Source organism: Ictalurus punctatus, chromosome 12 (genome assembly GCF_001660625.3).
Source record: "Ictalurus punctatus breed USDA103 chromosome 12, Coco_2.0, whole genome shotgun sequence".
NCBI lineage: Eukaryota > Metazoa > Chordata > Actinopteri > Siluriformes > Ictaluridae > Ictalurus > Ictalurus punctatus.
The window spans coordinates 15,504,401-15,516,170 of record NC_030427.2 but is presented as its reverse complement, the minus strand read 5'-3'; the positions used below and the strand labels follow the sequence as shown (position 1 = coordinate 15,516,170).

Below are 11,770 nucleotides of genomic sequence, written 5' to 3'. Positions count from 1 at the left end.
AATACTATTCTCACTATATAATGCTTATATAGTGCACAAACCAGGAAGTAGTGTGAGTAGGAAACAGGAAATGAGCAATTGACTAGAATTCAGGAGACACTGACCTCCACTGGAAGGGAGGGATACTGCCCTGGGCTGTTGTGACTGTGATAGAGCTCATGAGATTACTGTATATTAAACAGACAAAAATCCAGTAAATTTCTTTATTAGAAATGATTCACCAAAAAGATCACTGAATCCCAGACTTCCTGTTGAAGCAGTGAGCCTATAAAACTCCCACCCTATAAACCCAGACTCTGATATCTACATACATAGTAATGTGTGTGAACTTTACCGGTTTTATGGTGTCACTTATTCATCTTTATATGTCCCTGGGGACAGAAATGAGATTATGATGGAAGATTATTGGCCTTTTCTGTCCAGGTGCTAGGAGTCATTTATCCTGATCGGTATAATTATTACAGTAAAGGTTTATTTTTGATCCTGTGAGTAGAAGGAGAAGAGTGTGAAGTGAGTGAAAGTCTGAATAGAGCTGTAGGACTCGAGTCTGGTTTTCTTGGACACCTTCATTGATCTCACTAAATATGGTCTTGGTCTTGACTGAAAGTTTGTAAAAATAATTTTTGTGTTGTTTTTCTTTTCTTATGCACTAATTTTGACAAGACATTGTTCCATTTTCTATAAAACAGCCTGATCGCGGGTGCAGTTAATGAATGAACCCAACTAGTTGAAGTAAAGGGCTTGAAAAGGATTTTAATGGTTTTCGGTCTTGATCTTGTCTTGTCTTGATCAACACCCTTAAGACTCAGTCTTGACTCAATCTCAACTAGTCTGGGTCTTGGACTGTAAAATGGGGGTCTTGGTGAAACCCTAGTTACCCATAATCTATTACACACATACGTTATAAAAACACTCAAATAATATTTTCACTCAGATTGTAGTGATATAGTGCACTTTTACAATGCACATTATTGTTATATTATTGGTGAATTCTGGATTACTATTGGTCAGAAAGCACTGATTAATTGAAACATATACATATATTCATGGTTATGGTGAAGTTTCTTGTGAGGAAGGGTTTAATTAACATTTATGGAAGGAGTCTCCAATTATTTTTTGTAAATCAGTTGATATTTTATAGTCTCTCTTCCTTTGCTGTTGCACTCTCTCTCTCACACATCTTAGAGAAAAAAAAAGAGATTTATTTGGACAGTTAATATTTCACATGGCCACAGACAGTCTTATTTCAAGAAATTATTTTTAATTTAAATAAAAACAGTAAATTATTATTATTTTTTTACCCTAATCATAACATAAGGATTATTAAAAGATACCATCACACAATCCATCATGCTTACAGCCAAGTCATTATTTTCCTCTCTGACAGCCCAGGGAAGAAAATCCTAGCGATAATCACATGATTAAAAGTGAAAATCTGCACAGAGGTGAAAGAAAATGGAGGTAATAAAGCTGGTTAAATGGTTTTGGCTGAGGTTCTTCATTATGACTCCAGAATAGTAAGTGAGGGCCTTTTAGTTCACTGTAGTGTAGCCAACTATCAGTCTCCCATTACCAAAAGAACTGAAATAAGAGGTGGAGCTGGAATTAGAACTGGAACTGGAATAAGAACTGGAGCTGGAACTGTATTAGGAACTGGAATCGGAACTGGTGGTGGAACTTGAATAGGAAATGGAATTGGAACTGGAGGTGGAATTAGAGGTGAAACTGGAAGTTGAACTAGGAACTACAGGTGGAACTGGAATAAGAACTGTGGATGGAATTGGAACAGGAACTGGATGTGGAACTGGAATAGGAACTGGAGATGGAATTGGTATAGGAACTGGAGATGGAATTGGTATAGGAACTGGAGGTTTGCTTGCAATACAGTTAAATCTAGGATGATTCAAATGAAGCTGTATTTATGGAACATCAGTAATTTTCTCAATGGAAAAAGATTTAATCAAAGTCTCTCGTCTTCAGCGTATCAAATAAAAACAATAAGGACAAATATTATATTTCTTTTCACAAAGGAAGTGGGTTTTATTTCAACTTTGGGACACACACACACACACACACACACACACACACACTGCTCATAACACCTAAACTATTATATGATTATGATCATCATGATCACATGATCATTTACAACACAAAAAACATTTATGATACTCATGTCCTACAGTTCACTTTAAGTGTTGTTCATAATTTTGTTCATGTTTTTTTCCCCCACTTTAAAAGGACACTACTATTAATTAATTGTCTTTAAAAATGTATTTAGGGCCCAAAACATATATTTTTAGTGTGACCTGTTGACACCATGAACATACCAGAAATCATTTTCTATCACTTCCTGCTAAATCCTACTTAATGATTCCAAAGGTCGTAGAAGCAGCTATAAAATGTCCTGCATTTTAAACACAAACAAGAAGAGAACGCAACAAACGTCTCCATATTACAGGTAAAATACCACATAATGTGCTTTCCGGTCTCACTCTAAAAGCTGTTAAATCAGTGCAGAACTTCACATGCTATTAACTACAGTATTAACTTAGTTATCTCCTGATTAAATGAAAACATACCAATAAAAATTCAGATTTCTGTATTTAGAAGCTTTGTTGTTGTTTTTAATTCAGCTCAAAATGTGTACGAGGAAGTTCAACAAATCTGTTCAACAGATCTGGCTATTAAAATTTAAAATCATCAGTAGGTTATTCTACAAACATTATTTCCTGTTGCATGCTGAAAAAATATTTTCACATATAATGGTTACTGCGGAGTCCCTGAGGTGACATGGTTTTTTTTTTTAATAAGTTAGGAACTAAAAATGTCTTTGTACAAGAAAAGTCTAACTTATTGTAAAAAAAATAATGCACAATTTGTACAACAGGAAGGATCTACAGTCTGCTGAGTTAAAAAATACAGTGTGTCTTTATGCATTAAGCTTGAAGTGTAACATTATCGATCATCTCCATGCTCTTTTTTATGACTGATTTTCATTAATTAAAACAACAACAACAACAACACAATATTTGCCAGGAGTGAAGTACTGGAGATGGAGAACTGGGTGATATGACAATATAACATCACATTTGTGATAAATTATATCATAATACACATTTCTGAATTATTGTGGATATTGTGGAATCCTTTCTTTAAATCCCCATATTGTTTTTATGTTTCAATAATTGCAAAATTATTGAAAAAAGAAAAAAAGAGATTTTTTTCTCCTATCAGTGTTAAATGTTTTCATTATTTTTTAACAAAGAAAATGCTATTTATTAAATATAAAATTATTTTGTTTTTGTTTATATTATAAAGTATCACACCATTTTTAAAAAATGCAACACTGTATTGCTAGGAAATTCATCTACATTAGAAAAGTCTTTGAGAAAGTCTATGAGGTGATATTTTTTGTCACATCATTGCCACACCTGTGCCACTAACTACCTTGTCACCTCAGCAGGTCTTCTTTATTGTTGTTGTTGATTTCTGGGTGAAATTAGGTTTGAACGCACCTCCGTTTAAGAAGATGAGTGACGGCTTCACCATTGTGACCTACGTGCACCCATTACTGATGGGTCAAAATCCCCCAGCTGGCAATAACATGGGAAATGCATCCACGCCATCGATACTTCCGTTTCTGAAAGGCCATCTGAAAGCACTGGCGGTAAAACGTCATTTTCTCAGTTATAGTCTCTAATATGTGGTATTTGTTTGCTTCTCAATGTAATATATTTTTTTTGTTGTATTTTTTCCCCGCACAGACCATCCAAATAATGATTGGGGTGGTGACATTTCTGTTTGGAATTGTTCTGGCCTTCAACTGGAATATACCCATTTCCGTTATTAGTGGAATTGTGTACTGGGGCTCGCTAATTGTAAGCTCTGACTTTATTATTATTATTATTATTATCAATATTATTATTATTATTATTATTATTATTATTATTATTATTATTATTATTATTATTATTATAAGGGCTATTATATATTGCATAATATTAAAGAAAAACACTTCATAGTTTTTAAAAAAAATCTTTTTATCCCTTTCATGCAGAGTGTCCACGCTTATGGACAGTCAATTCACTACACTTTGCTTTAGGATAATATAAGATTTAAATCACCTCCAAATCATGTCAGCATTACTGTAAATAAAAAGTGAGCTCCTGTATCATTGTATCATTGCAATGTAGATGCATTAGCATCTGTAACATTCTACATAAAAAAGGGAAATTAAAATAAATAAATAAATAAATAAATAAATAAATAAAGTACAAAAATGCTTTGTGTCAGAATCTATGGATCGCCATAGATTTTTTTTCTTTGGTTGGTTGGTGTTAAATTGGTTGTTTTGGGAATTTAATTTATTTAATTTATTTATATTATTTAATTTAATTTAATTAAATTATATAATCTATTTATTTATACATTTATTACCTCCTTGTGTCATGAAACAGTCCAAAACTGTACATTTTGTAAGTTCAGAAGCAATTATTTCAGACAAACATGGACCATGAACAATTGTTTACTTTTTACTATAAGTAATATTTAGACAGAATCAATATTCATAAATTGCAATTTAAAAAAAAAGAGAGAAAATATGAAAGAATATGCATGAAAGGGTTGAAACTGTTGCAATTCTCACTTACATTATAGCAGCTTGCTCCCTCACTAGCCACACCTTTTGCCAAGAAAAAGGAAATGTTGCCAAGAAAATGGAAAGACATTAAACTCCTCTGTCCTGAAGATGTCACAAAACGTAGAGTTACATCTTTACCTCTGACTGTTACAAAGTGCTGACACTGGAGAATGTAAAATTAATTACAGGAATCTTCACAGCATCAACAATTACACACATGACCTATTAGAACATTAATATTCATAACCCTGTGATTTGTAGCTGCACTGCTGTCAGAGCTGATGTTATAGAAAATTAATCAACACCTTCTGACCAATCACAGTCCAGAATTCAATGGGCTTTTAAAAAATAATAAGATGAACAAATAAATAAATATGTTGGATCACTGATCCACATTCTTGCTCACCTGAAATGCGTTTTGTTTTCCTAACAAACCTGATTTAAATCGTCGGCTTATTAAATTCTAAGATGTTCATCCATCATGAGGTTGAGTGGTGGTATCGGAGTGTTTAAGAGCAGACAAAAATACTAAAATGTCCGTACTGTAGAGCTGGATTAAATGAGCACAACAGAAGCAAAATATTTCCAGCTGAAAATTTATTTGTTGTGTTCTTTTCCCTGTCGCAGTACATCATTACTGGATCTCTGTCTGTCGCAGCAGAACCCAAACTACATCCCTGTTTGGTACGTAAACCTCATCAACTCTCTTATAATGCTGTTAACTTCACAATGAGCCATCGTTCTGCCTTTATTCCTCCTGTGGAGCTCACAGTCATGATCATAATAGCTGTTTATACTGCTTTGTAATCTGGTACTAGTGATTCCAGCATCCACTCTGCTTTTCCTTTTTCTTCTGTCCTAAGGTTAAAGGCTCACTGGGAATGAACGTGGTCAGCGTTGTAGTTTCAGGCCATCTTAATACTTTGCATCGACTGTTTCCTGCAATTAATATGCGAGTACTGCAGCACTGAAGAAAATGTGAGCTACATTTTATTTTAGTAACCGTTCACTTTTGCTCATAAGTAATACACATCCGTATGTCATGTTGTTATAGGTAAACAATTAATGATGAACAGGACAAGTTACTTTTACAGCCCGGAAGTTGATTATGTTCCTATACATAGCTGTTTTATTCCTGTTATATTACAGCAATTTATTAACTTTTTAATTTATTTATGTTTATAGTTATTTATTTATTTATTTATTTATTTATTATAGAACCACACATCACACTGTGTTTTTCTTTATCCATTTATCACATTTAATCTTGTGGAACATCAAGTTACATTATAGCAGCTATAAACAGTTGTTCCCTCACCTGCCTCTCTTTTTTCTCTATCTTGAAGCTAATAAGACAAAAAGAAAAACCCAGTTTGTCATGTTACTGAGAAACCGCAACGCGTAAACATCCTACATGTGTTGGAAAACTTACTGTTACAAGGCCCTGACACTGGAGACTCCTTCCATAAATGTTTCATAAATAAACATCTCCTAACAGAAAACCATATCGGCGATTACACAAATTGTCATTACTATATAAATGATAATGTACTAATAGGAATGCATTAATCTAAACCATTGCTGCTGTTATAGAAAATGAATCAGCTTCTGACCAGTCAGAGTCCAGAATTCAACAGAGCTGTGGGCTAAGTTATGGGATAGCAATATTTTATGTTTATTACTTCTTTTTAATCATCACACAACACCAAATTGAATATAACTGTTAGCTAGCTTATCTTGTCTGCTGGTTGTTGATACAAACAATTCCCTTCCTTACATTTGCAGTTTGGTCCATCATGTTTATCAAAAATTCATGTAAATCTGGTCCCATAAACCTTTTGTGTCCAAAATAAGGAGCTTGGAGAGCACTAAGTTGTTTAAATTGGACAGGATTTATCTTATAATGACTTCTAATAAATTCTAATAAAATGTGTTACATCACCTCTCAGAGGGAGACGGTCAGAGTCATTGGAGTGCTGGCAGTTTTGTCTCTGCTTCAGTTCTTCATCTCCATCTGCATCTCAGCGTTCGCCTGTAAAGCCACCTGCTGCTCTGAACCGATGGTGAGAATCACAATGTGCATCCCAGAGTTAAAATATTGTTTAATGACAGTCTAGATATTTATTATCACTTCTTCCCAGCCAAGGTAAAAAAAAAAACCTGGCTCACATTATCACTGAGAATAACAGCATGTCAAGAATCAGAAAAAAAATGACTATAAAGCATTCTTGTTAGAAGGAATTTGTTTTTTTTAAATCTCTCAATCAATCAAGTCACAGCTTGAGCAAGAAAAAACAACATAGAGGACAGAGTGTTAAAGAGCGAATATGAGGTGGTTAGAAATATAGTCGATCCGAGATATTTCAATGTTATTATTTTATTGCCTGATTAAAATAATTTTAAAAAATGTATTTTTTTTTGTATCTGATGTGACGGACTAGTCGCACTTTAACGACACGCAGCACTGGAGAGCCTAAACTAATATATTTGAAGGAAATAAATCCTTCAAATCTGCCTATTCAGTTTGTGTTGAAATGAAAGAAACCATTTTTTCTCCTTAATTAGCGTTTTTCCACCTTTGTCTGTTGCTGGGTTAAAAATGCAACGCTGTCAGCTCTGTGATTGGTGGTCCTGCAATAAATTTACAGCGGGACAATGAGACACTAATTTCAAATGACAGTAAAATTGACCAATCAAATCTTCCCTCTAAATGGGTGGGGTTCATTATCACTAACTTTTGACAAGTTCTGCCCGCTGTGGGGAACACGAATCATAAACAAGCATCAGAGAATTCCGTTTGAAACAACCGGGAAAAAAATCAATAAATTAGCTTGGTATTTAGCTTGTTGTAATTAGCTTGGTATTTAGCTTGTTGACCATGATGGAAGTTACGAGTAATACCGCTAGTGAGGAGGACATCATTGCTAATTCATTATCCACACCGTTTTTTAGACTAACTTTTAATGAAAAATTTGAGTTAATCGCCAACGGCAAGAGCTTAATTTGGTACAGAAAACCAAGGCTTTTTAGAAGCATTTCAACCCCAGCAGTTACACACGATACCCCTGAATGACAGCATCAACAAAGAAGCGAAATCTTTACTGCTGTGACTGTTTGCTGTTTGGCGCGGAAAGAGGGTCCTGGGCAAGAGATGGATTTTCAGATTTAGGAAGTTTATCCAATTCAGCCCATCAGAATGCTAACACATTTGGGAGCACCTGGTTATAGCTCCAGTTGGATGAGCAACTATGACAGGATGTCATCTCTCATAATGAGAAGGTTAGGGTTATCTTTGCTGTGAGACCTGTCATGATGTGTGCTTACATAATATTTTGTTGTCGTGTGCTAGAAGGGGATCCGCTGTCACCATATTCCGCTGAAGTGCACACAGCTTGTGTGATGATGCAATCATTTGATAGGAGGATTTCAACACAGTCTCACGATAATTCGTAGCTTTTTACTTTTTTTTGCGAATTTGTATTAATTCGTACAACCTTATTTGTACATTTGCATTTTGCTTAGGAAATTATCTGTTTTTTTTTCATTTTGGTGTTAACTCTAACTCTCTCTGTGCTGTTTGTTTATTGCATTGCTAAGGCTGGACAAGGCTCTTAATTGTTTCAGAGCTGGAATTGTCAAAGGTAGCTTGACTACTATACAAAAGGTCACAGTAAACTAGGCTGATAATTTACTTTTTTCCTGATGAGGGAAGGGGGGCCAGAGGGCCAAGGTTTAAAAGTCACGATTTGCTACAGGAAAGCATTTTTCATTTTCTGTCATAAAGCTAAGCATGGGAAAGTTGTTATCTCTTTGACAGAGTTAAGGGACGTTCACACATACAGCGACTCGAGCGACAACGACATTAATTTTCAATGAGAGCTGGCTACTTCCAGTGACATGAGTGAAGGCGACCATTGGCGACTAGATGTGGGCATCTCCAGCAACTTTGAAAGTTGAGAAAAGTTTAACTTTATGCAAATTTGGGGCGACTTGGTGCAGCGACTACCAATGGGAGAGAAGACAGCAGAGTGCACGTGATCCATAGTCACACGTGCTCACTAGCAGAAGCAGCGCCGTTGCAGCAGTAGCCAATTAGCTTAGCTTAGCTTAGGATCTTAGTGGGTTTAAAGCAAAAAATTATAAATAAATAATAAAAAAGAAATAATACTGAAAAACTCAGTTTTTGTTGCAATCGAGCAAAATTAGTGAAGTTCCTATCTTGGGTGAAGTGTTGGCACCCGGGAACGAGGCTATGGCCAAAAAGATACAGAGCTAGGAGCTACAATTTTGCTCAATTGAAACAAAAAGTGAGTATTTTTATTTTGTTGTATACATGCTTTGTCACAGATAGATGGCCACAATGCCAAAGAGCATACACTGCTTCTCCTTCATCTCGTTGGATATAATGCATATATACATGGTGAATTTTCTATAAGATTGCTCGCCCTCCAGAATGTTTTATTTTAGCAGCAAGAAAGCTGGTTTGTTGTCAAACGTGTTAGGCCACCCATGTTATCATAGCAACTAGTAGTAGGAACGCCTACCTGTGATTTCATAGTACAGCGACTGGCGACTTGCTTCGATTAAATCGCTGTATGTGTGAATGTTGCATTAGACTAAATGTTGAAAAATAAATCTGAAAATATTGGCTACTTAGGATGTTCTAGGAAGGAATGTGGGTAACACTGGCATAGTCACAGTCTGGCATCATGTGTGCCATTTCTTTATATCAGCACGTTTTCAGTTAAAAAAAAAAACACCTTGTATGAAAGAAGCTGTAGTGTTTGAGACAGAATGCACATCTCTTATATGTGTGAAAACTGTTATAGAAACTGTGTGTGTGTGGGTGTTTGTGTGTTCATATGTGTTTGTAAAATCCACATTTCTCTCTTTTAAAGGTACCTGTTGTAACTATTGCCCATCCTGCTCACATCAACCCACAGGTGAGAGAAACCTGTATGCCTCCATCATGAAAAAAGAGCAGGCTTTTTACACCATAATGCACACTGCAGTGGTGTTTAGGTTTGATGCACCACACTTCACAGTGGTGGAATTGCAGTTGGTTAAGCTTTGCACAGTATTATTCTTGCCCTCTTGGCTGTTTCTCTGACTAATCCATTCTTTAACAGGTCTCTGATTTTGGTGGATGAACTTTCATCCTTTCATGACCGCAGAGTCATGGCTGTGCTACATTCTTTCTGTTTTTTTATTTATTGTCACTCTGCTGGATGTTCATAGTTTGAGATAGTTCGTGGACTTCCACTTCTCGGTTGGTCCAGTCTTTTTGAATTTGTTAATAAGCTTGGTAACAGTGTTGTGTGTGATGTGCTCGCCATGTTTCCCATTAATGTCCATCGCAACCTCATGACAGCTTCCTGATCCAACCATGAGAATGATTTCAACACGTTCTTCTTTTGTCAAAGGCATTCTTAAAGGTTATCCAATAATAATAATAATAATAATAATAATAATAATAATAATAATAATAATAAGATAAACTAAGTATGAAAAAGTTTTGGAAGACATTTCGCTAAAAAGTGTTACTTTCCCCTACGTATGGAGAATTTTGGGACATCCTGTATTATAATCAAACCATGACTGATCTTATGGCTTTGTTTCGATAGCTCCTTTGTTTTTATGTTAGGTTCCAGGAACAGGTGTTTCTGTTGAGATCATATGGCACTTTCATTACACACAGGTCAACTCCCTTCAAATAATTATGTAATATATTTAATAATTATATAAATAATTATATGCCTTCTGATGGTAAATGGTTGCATCAGAACTAAAATATTTGGGCGGGGGCGTGTGTGTGTGTGACTATTTATACAATCACATATTTTATACTTATATTGCAATATATATTGTTTTTTCTCCCAATATTATGGGCAATCAGGACATTTCAGTTCTTGGTTGTGATACTACAAAATGTTTAGGTGACTTCACAAGGAATTGTATTCCAATATCAAAATGTGATATTGATATGTGTTTTCATTTATTCCCAGAAATAACTCCTAATTGTTGCAACAGGCCCTTAACTCATTCTGTTTATCCCCAAAACCCTAATTACTAATACATTAATATTAAACAATATATGAACTAATATATGCATATTAAACAATAAACAAATGTTAAGAACACATATTTCACAGTAACACACGCCGAGTTGTTAGTAAGGGGTCATTACTGGGTGTCCTGGAGATATCACTCTAAACCGGTCCCTTCTCTCCTAATTCTAATCCTATTCAAGATGATAAACAACAATACAGAGATTATTATGGTTTTCAAAAATTTTATTTATTTACGATTATTTATTTTTTTTACACATTTTTTACAGGGGATCAATGGAGTCACGTACAGTCCACCAACAGGAAGTCCTCCAGCGTACAGCATGGCAGAAAGCCAACTAACCAACTGATGCTAATTATTTGCTGCTTGTATGAAAATAAATGGAGAAGATTGAAATTAAATTACATTCATTTATGTGTTGTGTATAGATGTAAAGTGTTATAGATGTAAATGAAAATGAACAGTACCTACATTGGGCCTTTATAACACATTCATAATCTATGCATATTTCTTTTTTTAAATTCTATAGTTACTGTTGCCACCTAAAAGTTGATCATTTTCCTATAACAGCAAATGTTTAATCATGTTTATGCCACAGAAATTTGACAATGATTGTATTTTTTTGTTTATCAATGGCCAGTGTGTCACACTTTTTATCAATTTATAGTTACAAATGTTTGTATTTATATTTACAATATATTATATTGTGTATCGTCCAAGACTCTTCGTATTTCTGTATATCCATGAACGTTATATTTATTACTGAGGTAGAGTTTCTGTCTGATTGTTCAGATGTTGGCGTGTGATCAGACATAAAGACAAGCATGTTGGGTAAATAAAACATTCTTTTGTTTAAATTGATAAAATCATTCTTCGGTTAAATCAGTTAACTAGAACCAATATAAGATGATTGTTTAAAAAATGTTCTATGGTTTATTAATATACTTCAGAAATATTTTTTTTCATGAATATGTAAATCCATTTAACATTTCCTGCTTGAAGCATCCATTTCCAGGATCCATCCATGTAAAAGAAACCTTCAAAAATGTTGATTGATGA

At 34.6% G+C, this 11,770-nt stretch overlaps 1 protein-coding gene across 1 annotated transcript; it reads left to right on the top strand.

The window, feature by feature from the left end:
• Positions 1-2,390: 2,390 nt before the first annotated feature.
• LOC108272384 (membrane-spanning 4-domains subfamily A member 18) lies at positions 2,391-11,208 on the top strand. The gene is made up of 7 exons (XM_053684223.1): positions 2,391-2,461; positions 3,507-3,670; positions 3,768-3,881; positions 5,270-5,326; positions 6,592-6,705; positions 9,541-9,585; positions 10,980-11,208. Exons 2-7 carry the CDS (start codon positions 3,533-3,535, stop codon positions 11,058-11,060), a joined length of 549 nt encoding a protein of 182 aa, XP_053540198.1. The 5' UTR covers positions 2,391-2,461; positions 3,507-3,532; the 3' UTR covers positions 11,061-11,208.
• Positions 11,209-11,770: the final 562 nt, after the last annotated feature.